Source organism: Hoplias malabaricus, chromosome 16, assembly GCF_029633855.1.
Source record: "Hoplias malabaricus isolate fHopMal1 chromosome 16, fHopMal1.hap1, whole genome shotgun sequence".
Classification (NCBI taxonomy): Eukaryota; Metazoa; Chordata; class Actinopteri; order Characiformes; family Erythrinidae; genus Hoplias; species Hoplias malabaricus.
Genome location: NC_089815.1, coordinates 16,832,367 through 16,849,595, shown reverse-complemented (window position 1 = coordinate 16,849,595; position 17,229 = coordinate 16,832,367). Strand labels below are relative to the sequence as shown.

The 17,229-nt window shown below is 37.5% G+C and overlaps 2 protein-coding genes across 4 annotated transcripts in view; both read right to left on the bottom strand.

Annotated features, from left to right (window-relative positions):
* The window catches only part of rabgap1l (RAB GTPase activating protein 1-like), a 111,247-nt gene that overhangs the window by 67,878 nt on the left and 26,140 nt on the right, over positions 1 to 17,229 (bottom strand). For all 3 annotated transcript variants that reach the window (XM_066646986.1, XM_066646987.1, XM_066646988.1), the window contains exon 13: positions 15,078 to 15,228. In XM_066646986.1, the coding sequence (XP_066503083.1) occupies positions 15,078 to 15,228 (151 nt within the window). The remainder of the gene's footprint in view (positions 1 to 15,077; positions 15,229 to 17,229) is intronic.
* On the bottom strand, positions 75 to 2,960 carry gpr52 (G protein-coupled receptor 52). The gene has a single exon (XM_066648148.1). It carries the CDS (start codon positions 2,402 to 2,404, stop codon positions 1,292 to 1,294), a length of 1,113 nt encoding a protein of 370 aa, XP_066504245.1. The 5' UTR covers positions 2,405 to 2,960; the 3' UTR covers positions 75 to 1,291.

Sequence of the window (17,229 nt, the reverse complement as noted above, 5' to 3'; positions counted from 1 at the left end):
TGGAAATATAATAACTAGTTATAAGACAAGAAAATAAGTTATTATGAATATGAAAGAAATTAATATGAAAAACTCCCTACTGCATAAAAGTAAAAACATTTGTTTAAAAAAATATTACACAAGTTCCTTTCCATATACCTTAGGCACAGACAGAGTTAAATCTATATTGAAAAATACAGGTGCAAACAAAATGACCCCTGCTTGCATACCAGGAAATGTGAACCTCAAGTGAACTATATGCTGATTAAACAAAAAAAAAAAAAAAAAAAAAAATTACATTTGCAGCATTGTGTGTTTTTCTGGGGGTCAAAGAATTACTGCAGGCAAAAAGATCTTATTTTATATAGCCAAGGTATACAGCACTGAGAACTAAGGACAAATTCACAACTACTACAGGCATCATTAATATTGTGCGTATGTAATGTTTTAGTATCCTTATATTAAAAATATCATAATAATTTGGAATGCATATTAATAATAAGTGTCTTGGTTCAATTGCTTTTGCCCTTTGCTACACCTTGTTCGACTCAGCTACGTCTACTCCATACTTCTGAAACAGTATTTTTGTTTTACTGTCACTTCATTCAAAACCATTCAAGACACAATTCGCTCTACAAAGAACACTAGCAAGGGTTTTTGCAAGGAAAGACTGAGACTGTGCCATGTGGCTCAGATCGGCTTTTCTACTCTGACAAAACCTCTTTTGGTATGACAAAATAAAAACAGTTCACTTGTGAAGAATGTCCCTAAGCTGCAATCTTCCTTGTATAGCAGCCAGTTTGGTATATGATGTAACAGAATGTAGAAAATATATTCATCAGTATCTAAAAACAGTAGACCTACAAGATATATTCAATAAGCACGTGTCAGACTAAAGAGGTGCAATCTGCATCTAGACAGCGACATCAATAACCGCATCCAGCTAGCCCCTACTCTTTGGGGGCAGGTGTGGGGTGACCTCAGCTTTGAAATTTCCATATTTTTGCTTACAAACTTTCTAAAAACTTGATATGTTAAACAGGTCATGGCCACCGGTAATTTTGTTATATTTACATGGGCAAGGTAGATGCATCTGCATAATTTACAGGGAATGTCAGTAATGCTCATCCACAAGCTTGTATACAAAAGGAGAGTTTACATACAATTTGGTATTTAGCAGCAAGTTGAGAACCTTTTCAACAATCTTAAATCACTTTGCAATAAACTATTTCATTACAGCTAACCCTTGCTCTTTTTACAACACATCCCGTGCTATGATATTTAGCAGCTTAAGCTCAACCCCAAAAATTCTTCAGATTGAACAGGAGTTGGCTCTTTTCCTAGGCTTTGGCTCTCTAAAGTCCTTGTCATCATGGGCACAAGGGCTGAAAGAGCAGGAGGAACAAAGCGTCTGCGAAAGCCTACGCATGCCTAGCCGGAACACACTGTTGGACAGGCTGTAGATGACGCAGTTGCAGAAGCTATTGCTGATCGCTAACCAGGTGGTGACGAAGGAGAGTGCAGGGCTGTCCAGAACATGGGAGCTCTCCAGGAGAAAGTAGATGATGTAGGGAAGCCAGAGCATGTAGAAGACGCTGGTGATACGGAAAAGTACCATGGCGTAGCGCCTGTCTGGCCCATGGCCTGTGTGGTGCCCCCCTTCGCTTGCCTCCATCTCCTGGCTGGGAAAGCGTGCTCTCCTTTCACTGATTTCCCGGTTATGCTGTTGGCAGATGCGAAAGATGTGGAAGTAGGTGAAGCAGACCACAAGAGCTGCTGGAGCGTACAGGAGGCACACCACAAAGCCAGTAAAAAGAGCTGAGGTTGGCCAGGAATTAGCGCACCACTCGAAGATGTCCCCATGGTATCCTGGCTTACCCCAGCCGAAAAAGGATGGAAGGAACACGACGCACGAGTAGATCCAGATAAGGATGATGCAGCAGCGCAAACGACATGGTGTGACCAGTTGGTTGTAGGAGAGCGGCTTGGTGATAGCCAGGTAGCGATCGACACTTATGCAGGCTAGGCAAGCCATGGAGACACTCTTGAGTACGGAGATAACATAGCTAAAGACCTGGCAGGTGAGGGGTTCTTGAACACCAGCTGGGTAGTGAAGCAAGGAAAGAGTGGGCACCAGGCAGCTTAGCCCCACCAGCAAGTCAGCATAAGCCATGGTCTGGATGAAATAGCTTGTAGTATAGTGGTGCAGCAAAGGGGCACAGTGGAACACAAAGATGACCGTCAAATTCCCAGCAATTATGAGGACAGTCAGTAGCACAATAACTGCAGTCTCTAAGACACAAGCATCCATGCCTTCATTCTGTGCCCAGCCCAAAGGACAAGAGTGGTTCAGAGACATTCTGAAAGTATTTCCAAGACTACTGTTTCCAGTCAGGACTGGTGCGATTAATGCTGTTTGGTTCATTGTCCTATGCCCTGTCCAGCCAGGTAGGGTTCCTTGGTTCTACCGTCAAAACAGACTGACCGTACCTCGTCTATAATCTCCTTCTGCAAACACAGCTCTTGCAACGTTATTTTACATCTCACTTCTGCTTCTCATATAGATTCTCAAAAAGCATAAAAAAAAATAATAATTCAACAAAGCTTGCGAGAAACAATGAAAAATGTCCAATTCTCTCCCAAAAATCTGTCATTCTTCAGAAATGTTTAATTGCTAGAATGTGAGAGAGAGGTGTATCCTTCACAAAAATAAGACTACTGCTTCTAAAAATGGTGAAAAACCCAAAAGAGCAGCATGTAACTGTCGAAAGCTAGTCGCTGGTTGCTGTTTATCAGAGCTTAGAGATCTCCCCCTGACAGCATGCTGCAACATCAGCGTCTTCTGAATTTCTAGACTGTCCTCACAAGGGTAAAATAGAGAAAAAATAAATAAATACATTGATAATGGATCACTATGATAAAAACAGACAAAGCTGTTTCCTATCCACTTGCTCCTATATGAACATCAACATCTGCTTATAATGCACTGAGGCTATTCCTTTTTTTCAAACTACTAAACTAAGATCTTGAAAGAAAAAAATAGGATTCTTTTGACTGAATCTCTCTTCTGCAAAATAAGTTACTTCAAAATAAATTATTAAAAACAGCTGTTGAATAGTTATTTTGGTAGGGCATACCTTCTCTGTTGATAAGCATAAAACCACAAATCAAAAAAAAAAAGTTTAACTGGTTTCACAGATTCCTCGGTTGGAAATAAACACACGCGCTACGTTTCTAAAAGAGGCTTTTGGAATGAGGACCTCACAGCCAGTCTGGACACCCTCTGTTGGATTTCTATTGTGCAAAATCCAAACACAGACACGTTGTAGATAAACACAGAGCACACTGGGACTTTGTGTCAGAGCTCTTGTTCCCACTGACTGCTTTGGGACCGCTCTGTTTATGGTCCATAGTTGTCCGGTTGGGCTACAAAAAAGTAATTAAAATTTCAGGATTGTGTGTTATATGTGCAGCGTCACACTAGAGATTTCTCTCTGCTTACTCCAAAACCATGAAAGTAAATGTCAAGAAAAGTACGAGTTGAATATGAAGGGGCAAATAAAAAAAAAATCAGGTCATATTTGAGATGTGATCAGTATTTCCAAAGGGTTCCTGCCTATTGCATAAAACTTCTTCAGGCGTCCTGAACAATGGGCAAGTCATGATAAGTGCATCCTTCTTTCCCCTCTTTGTGAGCAAACTACAGATTCCTCTTGCGAGTATTTCTTCTTGAAAAAAGAGCTTGGCATATCCTCTTATTGGTCACCCCCAGGGTGCTGTGATACTACCAACATGTTTGGTTTTGCAGAAGCCCATGCAGTAGTTAATCTTCAAATTTCCATCCTTTTGTTCTGTCAAAAGGTCTACTCGGCTAAATAGCAGCAACAACAGAAGGCAACAAAATAAAATGTACTTAAGATAAATAAAGGGGAGGAATCCAGACGCCAATGCTGTCGTCTTCAGTCAGCTATCCTCCCGACCTGCGGCTCACCAGCTTGACACCAGTCCCCCGATGAATGTTATGTACTCCGCGGGACTCTAATCAGCAACTGGAAAAATTAATTAAATGTCTTCCAAAAGAAAAAAAAAGCAGATAAATTGACTGGCTGCAAAAATTAAAGGGGAAGATGATGAGGAATAGTGCAGACAGGTAGCACAGATGACCAGAGCTGTACTGCTGGTGCAGGGAGAAATAGATGCTGCGAGTGGCTTTCAATTGCCTCTCCCCTTTCACTCCCTCCTTCTCGCTCTCCTGCTCAGTCTCTGTTTCACACACTCCCTCCCTCTCTCTCTGCCAACCTCTCTCCCTTGCTCACTCTCTCTCTCTCTCACACACACACACACACACACACACACACACACACACTCTTTCCCCGCCCTCTTCTTTGGGCTGCACCTGAGGTCCTCTTCCCCTCACAACTCCTCAAACATGCTTCTTTCTTTCTCTGTCTTTTTTCCTCTCCTCCTTTATTCTCTCATTAGCTTCCTCCAGATACACATTCAAAAACAATTCCCATTCAAAACTAATCAAAGGTTTTTATCACGCTCTCATGCCTCAAACAGCTCCCTGCCCTAATTTTTTCTCCCCATCTCCTCATATATTACCCCTCCCCCCACTCACTCTCTCTCCCTCCCTACCCTCAGCCACTGTGCCTCAAGTCACTTCCACAGACCAATGACCAAGCCGAGCTATCCCTGCCCCTTGGTTACAGTTGCCAGGCATTTTAGCTAGCTGGGACCCATCCCAAAATGCAGCTGATATGGTGCAAAAAACAGAAACAAATTGGAGATTAAAGAAGGCATTGCTGGAGGACTGGATGTGTTCCATGTGTTTTGGGGGAGGGTAGCACTCCAGGGCTAAAATATTAGAATGCAATCCCTTAATGTGTTCTGTTTCTGTGATTCCAGAAATCAGACTTAAACTGTCTTTACTGCCTACATTTAAGTTATGTGGTACAAGATACTACAGAACAACGCCAAACAGAATGCTGTGTTAATAATTCATCATAGAATGCCTGGAACAAAAGATAACACCAGCACAAGGATTACAGCCCCCTTTATTCCTCTACTTTGGTGCTTTTGATTCCAGTCACTCTGGGTCTTTGCTGGGACAAGGAGACTTTTACCAGTTTATAATATACACAGGTCAGGCTGTCACTACCATTAACACTCACTGCTGAACATCGGGATACATAGTTTATTAAAAAAAGGCTCTAATAAAAAAAAAATATTTAAAGTCTAAGAAGAAAACGGAAAAGGTGAAAGAATGATTTCTGATATATTTAAAACTTAATTTGAGCTACAGAAGTAAAAATTTCAAAAACAGCTATGCCAAGATTTTATGAACTTTATATTTTCCCTTTTTTTTGCATACAGGCATTAGCTATTGTTTTGCAAAGTGAGCAGAGTATGATGTCCTCCAAACTCTATGTTTTGTACTCTGCTCTTTGTTTTCGTAGCCGAGTTGGCATACAAATATTTTAGATAAAATAGAGCATTCAAAAAATTCCTCAGCTGAAGAAGGGGGGAGAATGAGGAGAGAGGGAAGGGAAGGGAAAAAAAAAAGAATACAAGACAAAAATCAACACTGGACTACTGAACACTAAGAGCTGCCTAAGGGCCCTGACTCTGATCTGGCGTTTCTTCTCCTCAATGAATAAATATTATGAAAATCCCAACATATGAGCAAAGCAATAGACTAGCAAGTCTGACTCTTGAGGCACGTTTCTTTGTCAGACTAAGCATCTTTAAAAATCAGCAGACATTACACATTTGTGTTTATTGGTTAAATTGAGGGTTTGAATAAAAGACAAATGTCACTTACAATTTTAACAATGCATTGTCAGAAATCACCACAAGACTTACATACTTGTGTTGTTTCAAGACTTCCTGTCCTTAAAGGCAGCATAATTTCAAAAAGTTCAAAGTTAAAGCGCTTACTGATTCTGTGCCAATATGTACAGCAAAGAGGAAAAGGATGCACAAAGATATATACAGGAACAGGGCTCTGTTGTAAAGGAGGGGTTGAAGCTACAGCCATGCAGCTGGCCTTAAGGAGACTGGGGGAGCATTGTGAGAAACAGCCCCTCTCGTCCCTCAGGCACTTCTTATGCAGGTCACCAGAACCCACACCAGAAAAAGCCAAGGAAAAGCGTGAATGTGAATTTCTGCACATGACAAATGAAGTACTAATCTAAGCTAATTTACTGCAAAAATAAGTGTGTCATTTAACAAATATCATTAATTAATATTATTAATTACAACATTTTCTAAACAAACCATCTTAAAAAATGTATTGTTTATTATATGCTTTTATTAAGCTTTTTGTCCCTAGAAACAGCAGATACAGGACCAGCAAGTACTACACTAGGAAAGTCCCATGGTGAAAATTGTCCATGACAAAATTTCCATGACTACATGCTCTAAAGAGGTGATCTCATTTATGACTTGGGGTGAAGGATGAATTCTAAACCACTGTAAATACTTGAAATCTATCCACCCATGACTGCCACACAGTAATTGAATTCGACATTAACGTGTTGTTTTACAGGCCGCTGAGATGGGTGATAGATGGGAGTAAGCATCAGAGTGTATGTGAATAAACAGCAGTACTAAATACACACTCAATTTTAACTTATTTTCTAACATGCTGCCACATTAACATTCAATGCTAGGCTCTGCAGCAGAATTAAATCCAATAAGAGAAAATGAGTGGGTTGCATTATAGATGTGGTGATAAATATCTGACATTTTCTATAAAAAACAGCACTACTGCAATATGATAAGAACATGGCTATGACAAAATAGTAAAACGTTTATAAAATTAAGGCTACATGTAGATATTTTGGTACAGCAACATTCATTTGCAAAAAACATATCCAAATAGTATATGAAAGTACATGCATTACATAAATATAGCTTCAAATTTTAATTCAACAAAGTTTATTGTGAAAATGTAAAAGAATAAATATAAAATGAAACCACAGTGCTTTTACTAATAATGATCAATACTTTCCTAACAGCAACAACAGGTATAAAACCTCCTATTATTTTGCTCAAACAGTCTCACACATTAAGAAATAAAATGTTCATCGATTCAAACTTTACTACAATAACATATTTGAAATTCAAGCCTGAAACTCAAAAATAATTTTAATTCATGGTAACAAATTGGGGCACGTCATGTCATTACATAATTGTTTATGCTCTTATTTCACTTAGATGCACATTTTATGAAAATAAGAAAGCAATGCCACAACTATCAAAAATAAATTATTTATAGCATTCCCTGGAACTGTTATAAACGTATAGGGCATCATATTTTCAACCTGACCCCATCAATCCTGTCACTGACCCTCTAGCACAAAAGGAGCTAATGAGGAATATCAATAACATGATGAATTATGTTGAGCAGGAAAAGAAAAATGCTGAAGCCTTATTGAAGCATGATGCCACACACAGACAAAAGCCAATACAGAAATAAATTAGAGACTAGAGCTTTTCTACAAACATGAAGCGTTTTGGGATTTGACAGCAATTAAAAAGGCTTTCAGGTGCTTAATAGAAGCCTTTGCTCCAAGCATTTCCCTGCCAAAACACAGAAGTTGTTTGAACCTCAAGACTTACTTAATGTGACTTAATCAAATCATTTAATCTTACATTCAGGGAAGCAATACTATTCCCCATCATCCTGAAAAGAAATCTTATAAGAGTAAGGACAAAAATTCCATATACATGCCTCATAAAGACGATAATCTACTTAAGCTGACTAGAGAAGACTACATAATTAATCCCACAAGCAGACGAAAATAGGAGGTGGCACACAGGCTCAGCAAAGCGAATAAAAAAAATGAATATTAATATAAACTTTGGATGCAATCCAGTGATTTATTTGTAACAATGAGTTTGAAAAGACTTGGCACGTGGTAGTTAAGACATTTCATGCTCATTTACAAGGCGGTAATCATACAGTTGGTTCCAGCCTCATGATCCATTTACTTCACTAGAACAGACAAATGCATAGTACTGCTCATAAATGTCTAATATTTGCTTAGACAGGTAACTAAAATGCATTAAAATGCTTCACATGACTACAAAACCTTTGGCAGGCTGTGGGGATTGGTGACCTTTCATTTTCACATACATCACACAAACATGATAAAGTGTGTCTAATCTTACTTGTTGCATTTGTCTCTTTTGAAAAGGAACAATATGATTAAATCCACAGTTTAGCCGCTGTTAAAAAGACATGGCTGCTCTCCACAAAAGAAGCTTTCAGTCCTTTTAAGTCCTGGGTGAAAAGAATAACACCTTTGGCAGCACTTTCAACCAGCAGAGCAGGAAAGGTTGAGGAAATGTCAGCTTCACGCTTTTTATGTAAAATTCAACATGAGGAACTAGTTCAAAATTATTGCATAAAAATTTGAGAACAAAAACTAGGAGACAATGGTAAAAACAGAAATAAAGAATAACCAGATTTCTTAAAAGTGAAAGAATCCTCAGTAATTATTTGCAGTAAAACAATTCACATTCACAATTAATCAAAGAACACTTTTTATAAAGTTTAGATTATTCAAATCCAATTTCCTCACAACTTTCTAACTCTCCAGTCTGTTTGTGTGTTTGAAATCTGTCTAATGTGTTTACAAAGACAACAACACTGTTTCTTAGTCAGTTTTTTTAAGACTAAGGTTGTGTTGCTGATAAATTCCTTCATATTCTGATATTTATCAGATCTGAGATGAGCCACAGAGAACTTTCAGATATTTAGGAACTAGTCAGTTAGTCCTGCATCAGGTAAAAACTAAACATGGAGAAGTAACGTTCAGCTACTATGCTGCTCTTAAACAGGACCTGCTGACTGAGATCATTAGAAGAGCCCCAACATTTAACTCAAGACTGAAAACATTCTTTTTATTTTGGAAGAGCACTTTAGTGTTTTTTCTTTTATAATACCATTTTAATTGCTTGAATCATTTTAATAAAGATTTTTCTATTGCACTTTAATTACATTTTAATTGATTTAAATGCCTTAAGTTTTTTTTTTTTCCTATTCTTTCTCTTAATTGCTTTTTACCATTTCTTAGACTCCGTAAAGCACTCTGAATTGCCCTCATGTATTAAAAAAGGTACCCAATAAATACATTTGCCTTGTCTAGACAACAAGGAGAACTCCAAATGTTGAAAAGCAGGAACCAAAATGAGGATATTGCTCTAATCCTGCTCCATAGGTGGGTAATTTCAGATGACTCACGCTGGAAATGTCTCCAAAATCTGGAAACGGCTAAGTGCTTTATCGAAAATGCTACAAAACTGAAGTTACAAATGAGTTTCTGTGGTAATTCAAACTTACAGACAAGTTAAACTTCATGCTGGTTTTTAACTTAACACTTCAGGTAGCCCCCCAACCCCCCCCCCCCCTTTTTCTGCCTGAAATTACTTCATAAAATTGCCTCTAGATTTGAGTATGTAATGTAACTGAAAAGCCTTCAGAACTTTTAAAGTTATTGAAATTAACCTTTAGTGGTGAAAATATGATCAAAACAACAAAACATTTTAGCCACATTTATATTTATTTTGGAATCTTCTTTGAAATCTTCAACCTCTCCATAAGGAAAATTATTAGGTTTACTGCAGGAAAAAAAAGCTTAATGGCAACATTTTCCATTCCTTGACAAACTATTCTCATGCACCTCTCCCAATGGCTTTTTACCCTCACCAAACAGAAAAAAACGTTCTGACCCACGTAGATATATTCTGATATTTAGTCTAACTAACTTAGTTTCTAGCCCAGTGCTGTTCCCTTTTAAGGCCAGACAAAGGTGGGAGCTTTCCCTGATTGGCTGTAAAGTGAGGCCACCTCCCTCCCTGCCCTCCTGTGTTTAAATGGTCTCTGTAGGGAAAGGACAGACAGTGAAAGAGATCTAAGATTTGAAAATTTAGTTTTGATTGTTGTTGCCATATAAAAATGTCTGCGTCATCTCTCGCAGTGCCTGTCTGATAGACACAGAAGCATGGTTGCTTCCCCGTCTCCTTGGTCAAGCATCGCCCCTGATTGGTTTACAGACTTGACTGACATGTTAAAACTGAGGGCCCAAGCTACACGGCCATAGTAGAGATCCACGGGGAACATATTAAATTTTTTTTTTATTGGTTGTACTTTATTTATTTATTTATTTATTTTTTGCAGGTACTCTTTATACAAACATGAGGATTATTAATGTGTGAATTGAAGGAAAGATTTAAATTTTGGTCTTGTTTTGAAGGCCATTTTGAAACTATGTAAGTGATAGTATGCTTTATGTGTGTTAACCGCTTGTGTGCTCTTCAGGCTTCGTGGCACCACCGTGTTTTATGTATTTATTTATTTTGGCAATGAAGAGCTCTCATGTATGGAGTAATGAATCCTTTTGGTTTTAATTCAGTAGTCATATATTTTAAGAGTACTGACTAACATTATCGGTGTCCCGAGAGTCTGCCCATTTGACTGATGTATATCTTACTGAACTTCTCATACCTTATCGCCCGTCACGTACACTTCGTTTACAGGATGCCCATCTACTCTTTGTGCCTCGCTTTAAGAAAAACACTGCAGGAGGAAGAGCCTTTTCTCACAAAGCTCCTCAACTCTGGAATAGACTTCCGGTTACTGTTCGGGGCTCAGACACACTATCAATCTTTAAATCTAGATTAAAAACCTACCTTTTCAAACAAGCTTTTGGTTAATCATTCACTTTCAGGTTACTCCTTCTCTATTAGTGTTTTCGAGCTGGTTTTCATATTATCACTGTTCTGTATTAACCCTGTCATACTACCATAGCTACAGCTTTTTAGTTAGCTTTCTAGTAACCGCCAACACGCTGTCTGTCGCTGGAATTCTCTTGCCTGACCCGTGGAAGCTTTTTTTGCAGGACAATTTTGCCCGTTCTTTACCATGACCCTACTAACCTCTAAACTTTTTATTTGTTCCCTTTGTCTGGCTTTCTTTCTCCTGTCTCTCTCATGCTTTGAGATATCCTGCTGCTCTTCGGGTGTTGCCCTGATGTGTATCCTTTACAAGATCCTGGCCTTGTCTCATCTACACTATCATCCTTGGCCATGTTGTTTTATCTCAAATTAACTCTACACCTACTTTTAACTCACACAGAATCCCTGATCACCTTCTCCTTCCTCAGACTCATACATCACTAATATACTACATTTACATTACTATAACTCCTTCATCTGTCATTGTTTCACTTTTACTTCTGTTCTGTTCTGCCTCCGGTGTCGACCCGAGGAGGATGGGTTCCCCGTATGAGTCTTGGTTCCTTCCTCGTGTGCTGAGGGAGTTTTTCCTTGCCACTGTTGCCCCTGGCTTGCTCATAGGAGGCTTGGACCCGGATCTCTGTAAAGCTGCTTTGTGACGACTTTTTGTTGTGAAAAGCGCTATAATTTGATTTGATTTGATTTATCCTTCCCGACCTGATATCGTCATACCACACACCCCTACTTCAGCCACGTACAAACTGCTATTTACAGTAAATGCATGTGTCTGTACATGCACTGGCTGCTCTGTACTGTTTGTAGTCAAAAAAAATAAATAAATAAATAAATAAAAAATAACACAACCTGTCCAGGTTTACACACTCTTTAAAACAGAATGAACGGGCAGAGCTAAATTGTTATAGTGAGTTACAAGCCAGTTAAATGAGATGCTTCTTATCTAAAAGTGTATAATAAGTCACTCATGGGAGTCACTATAATATGTATAAATGCCCCTAAAATAAATAATTAAATATTATATTTATATATCTTCCCTAAAGATAATTTCATTATTTTATATATATATATATATATATATATATATATATATATATATATATATATATATATATATAAAATGAAGTTCTCTTTAGGGAACAAGCAATGTTTCTTCTATGGCACTGTTCCAAAGAACCCTTCTGGCACCTTTTTAAGAGCATATGAAAAATGCATACACTATCTTTTCTTATTCAAATGTCATCAATTGCTCAAAGCTCTTCTTTGCAATGCGAGCACCCTAATGAATATCACCTGAAATGAGCCCTTTCGCCAAGCATCCTGTACTGTTGATGCTAAATCATGCCAGCCCTTTCTGCCCTGGTATCTCTATTTTACAGCATGATTTTTTGTCCAAGTGTCATGGCCATTACTGAATCTACATTCTAGAGAGAGAAAAATGGCTGATTCACAACATCAGTATTCTGCCAACAACCAATGGTGCAATTACTTAGAATTCAATCTGCATCATAATCAATAGCAAATGGAGACAGAGCCATTAATAACTCTGACATGGGAACCCGTCGCCTCGCCCTCCGGGCTTTTCCTTTTTTATTAATAGCATCACAAAGGCTGTATCAATATCATTATTTCAATCCATGCAGGAGAAAACTGCAAGTTTAATTAATGAAAGTGCTGGTTTATATGCCAGCTCTTGCCGATCCTTATATAAGGTGGCTTATATTTAGTATCTCATCTGGATGGCAGCTATTTCTGCTGATGTGAGAACTGTGGCTCTGGGTTAGGGAACCGGAACAATGGAATTTACGGTGCCTGGCAAGAGCAGACAGCCTGGTATAAATACATATGAAACAATTACACTCATCTCCACTCGTTCATTATTGTGCTTTCAGTCTCCCTTTTATTTCTTTCTCCCAATAACAACATCAGGGTAAACCAAACAATGGTTATTGGCATACCACTGAATGATCTATTGATTTGTATGGAAAGAGAAAAAACACCTCTGTTCTACCATTTCTCTGAATGTTTATCAGCATATAAATAACACTTTCAAAAGTACTTTACATTTTGCAACAGCAAATAGAACTCCCTTTAGCCACAGGCATTGCTCTGTAGAGAGTAACAATGCGGGGAGATGGAGAAAGGGTTACAGAAGCAGAGTCGACAGAAAATTGATTGTGGCAGGTCAGAACCAAGAGCACAAAAAGGACAGTTGGGAATATCCTCACCTCCAGTTGACCTCTGTACAGTCTGTAATACTATCAAGAAGAAAAAAAAAATGCTAAACCTGTTTACACAGTTTGTATTCTTAAGCTTTTACAGACTTAAATTAAATAGAAATTGTCTATGTGTGGTGGTGAAGTTGACATATTTTAATCCCATATGCTTCACGGTGTTCTGTATTCTCTAGTCTAACCAATGAAGGAGTTTATTGGTAATGAGCTGAATCAAGCATGTTATGGCAAAAAACATGGGGTGTCAGGGATTCCAACTGACATACTTAAAGGTTTCAACAAGAACAAGAAACTCCCAATTTGACAGAAAAAGGGCACTGACTAACATACAAAACAACTAATCACAAAAATAAAACTCAGCATATATATTCTAACAAAATATTACCAAAGTGGACTGCGTGTTGACAAAATGCGATATAAATTACTTGCTAGTAACTGTTTAAAATAGAGCATTTTGTTAAACACAAGTTTACACCACACCTTTGAAATTACATACATGTAATGACTAAATACAGTAGAGAAGTCAAATGAAATTAAGTATTTCTCAAATTTTAAACTTAAAACATATGTAGAAAAAAATGGAACTCTTATCAACTGTGGAAAAACTGTAGACCACCAAAACAATCTTGATTGGACAAAATTCACAATAGCTTTCTTCATTGAGAGAGACAAGAAAATCTACTCCTTAATTTTAGCTCTTAAAAAAGTTCTTGTTTATATTGGTATGAGGAGAAGACACTAACACATCAACTGAACCAGATTACCACACATCCAATCCTGCCGAAAGCACTGCACACTGATCTTGGGTGCACAGTAACTTAGGATTTTTGTTTCCTGTAAGATGATTGTTGAAAGAAAGACACTGTCGCTTTAGAAGAAACCTTCTTAGAAGTGTTAATTCTCAATGGACAACAGGAAGTTACCTGATAACAGGCTAAAACATTTTATACTTATCTTCTTACTTTTCTGGGAATGTCTCTTACATTGTCAAGAGAATTACGTTTCTGACATAGTCAACAATGACATCTTTAGTGTGGGAAAATTCCATCCAGTAGCCATGCTTGGCATGAGAACAAATGCAACTCCAAGAACAACATGAAAAAAAATTGCTTTTAAAAACACATACAAATGCGACATAGCTCAAAGAAATGAAAGGGCTCTATCAAGTAATCTGCCTTCTTGAACTGAACTGGAAATGCTTCAGTTCTTTGCAGCATTAGAACAGAATATGCAATTCTGCAGGTTACTGCTCAAAGAGCTCCCATAAAAATAGTGCACAGGTTTGTTGAGATGTGAATACAAACTGTAAATTGCAGAAAGGTTTACTACACAACTTGTTAAGTGTATTGGTGTTTAGTAAACCTTTACTATTGTTATGTCCAACCTTGTGTCCAAAGGGTATCTTACCTTGTCCATAATATTGGTGAAATAAGACAACTAAAAACCAGGCTATGCACAAAGCATGAACTGGCCTAAAAGTACAGAAACTTCAGAAAATTAAAGTTATTCACATAAACTTTCTCAAGCAGTCTGATAAAGACAGGCAAAGATGAAAAAGCATGAAATAAAATGAATTTTCAGTTCCGGAAACAGTTGGGGCACTACGAAATTATTGCTAACAATAAGTTTTCTTGTGAAGCCAAGCTACAAACAATGGGGCGCATCTTTCCAAAACGTGTTACACAGTGCAATCACAGCCAAGAAAATGGTTTTGGTGTAACCTTAGAAATATATATACACATACTAGTTATACAGTCTGTGCATACAGCACATGCGAAAGGCGAGTTTCAAAATCCAAAAACCCACGAGAGGAAATGAACAAAAATGTGCCATGGAAAACTGACCAGTGGCTTGATCCACAAATGTCACAAATTCCAGACTGTGACATTATAAATATATGTAATGTAAATAAATTTTAAAAAAGCATTTATTTTGACATAAAACGATATATCTAAGTATTCATGAATTTAACTGTATTTATACAAATTGAAGTTCATGAGACACAGATTTGGATATATTTTATACATTTAGTATTTTGAGACTAATCTCTTTATACCTTTAAATTTATACCTATGGCATATGAAAGTAAAAGCATGAGCCTACCTTCATGATTAGAACACGGTATCGTTCCAGAAGGGTCTGGTCATCCTGGCAGCCAGAGAGAAGCTGCCAGACTTCAGCCCGAAGCGCCTCAGGGATTCCAGGTCTCACCAGTGCAGACAGACCCTTTGGTCGAGCAGACAGGTTCCCGTGCCTGACAGACAGAAGACAGACGCCATTACTGCTTTATGCCATGGCTTTCACAGAGCAGAAACACTGGAAAACTTTCCCTCCGCAAGCAGCAAAACATCTTTTAAATGTAGAATATAAAACTGTTTACCTCATCTCAACACACTTTAGTTAGGTCAAGTAATCTATATATATATTTTTTTTAATATATAAACCAAATTGATAATACACTAAAGTAATGTGTACAAAGTCTTGCAACAAGAATGGAAATTAAGGTCTATATAGTAGGTGATTACTAGTGATGAAACACCCAGATTCCAGTTTATACAGATTCTAACCAAGAGCATTACTGTCAAATTTACACATATGCAATTTAAATATGAAACATGTCCTTAAATGTACCTGCAACTGGTGCACTGAAAGTCAAAACAAAAAACCCAGTGACATTAAGCCTAACTTAAGTAATGATTACATAAATGAGGGAGAACACCCCCTAGGACAGCAGGTATTTCCAAATGCACTGAAATTTGGAAAGGGTGATTAAAATGGGAAGCAATGAAATGCCAAGACATCACATATTATGTATAGTATGTTCTCGACACTTGGAAGGCTGCTTGAAGATTTCTTTCTTCCTTAGTGCCTGCTCAGTAGTAACCAAGCTTGTATAATAGAACAGTACTAAGCTGCAAATCATAGCTTTGTGCGTTATGAAACTGTGCTCTGGGACAGAGTTAGGCGCTTTGCGTGTGAGCATGCTAAACTGCTTGACAACATCAGTGCTCAAAGTCTGCTGTGGTGGTCTATTTGTGCATCGTATGCATGGTCAAACCTTTCCCTTCCCAAGCTACTGCTATAAAAATAGACCTAAAACAACGGAAACTGGCTATAACTGACACTGGGGTGGGTGGGGGTGGGGGGGCTGCTTGGTATAGTGGGTAATAGAGTTCCTCTTCAGACAGAAAACTGAAGTTCAATTACCACCTGGGTAAGCAGAAGCCACTACATCAATAAATCCTACTAATGCTATATTGACTTTATTCTTCTGAAAAATAATAAGACAATAAGTTACTCTGAACAGAGTCTGGAAGAATCTGGGAAAAACAGAAATCATTTAAATATTTAAAATTGAATATAAAAATAAATAAATAATTGTACCAATATAATACTTAATTGATCGATAAACATTCAACGGCTTCTTCTAAAAAACAAAATAAAGAAGAAGAAAAAAAGCCTGGCAAAATGCTAATTAGCATAAGTATATAATAAATAGTCAAACATTTTTAAAATATATATGTCATGTAATTTATTTCTATTTTGCATTCACAATATATACATTATCATTTTATATTATAAAAAGATTATTACATTTTGTATCATGTTTGGAACAACATAAGACTTTCTGCATCTTTAAAAACACCCTATAAAAGAAACGGGGTGCTTTATTCTGTACTGTTCAACATATGAATGATTTAATTTGAAAAAGCAGGCTAAGCTTGATGCTGTCCCTATGAAGTAGCTCACCAGATGCAGTAGGAAGCAGCACAATGTTTTATTATATATATAAAATAAAAAAAACAACACGCATCTAGCTAGATCACAGAGGTGTTGCAATGAGTTTCCAATCTCTCCAGAGATACTTCATTGTTTAGAGCAAATTCTCTAAGATGTCTGAATGGTTGTCAAGACCCTGGCAGTGAATGGATTGGTTTCTAGGGAAACCCCTTTTAGCACTAAGCGCTACAGGCTCTTATCCTGAGCTGTCATTCTGAGGAGTGGGTTTCTTCGAAGAATCCAGGGGTGTCTGCAACCAAAAGCCTTCCTTAAGGTCTCCATGACTTGGTAGCTAATATTGTAAATAAATAAATAAATAACACTTTTTCTTTTGTTTCATTATATTATATTTTTATATTAGAGGACTTTATATGAACTATGAACAAATGTCAGCAAAATTGTTTATGTTTGCATTCTCTATTTACATAGTCAAATGCATGAATTAAAAATTGGTTACACACAGATTTAAGGAAGA

Bases quoted from the DNA above. Each gene is read 5' to 3' on its own strand.
- gpr52 (XM_066648148.1), bottom strand. From the start codon at position 2,404: ATGAACCAAACAGCATTAATCGCACCAGTCCTGACTGGAAACAGTAGT.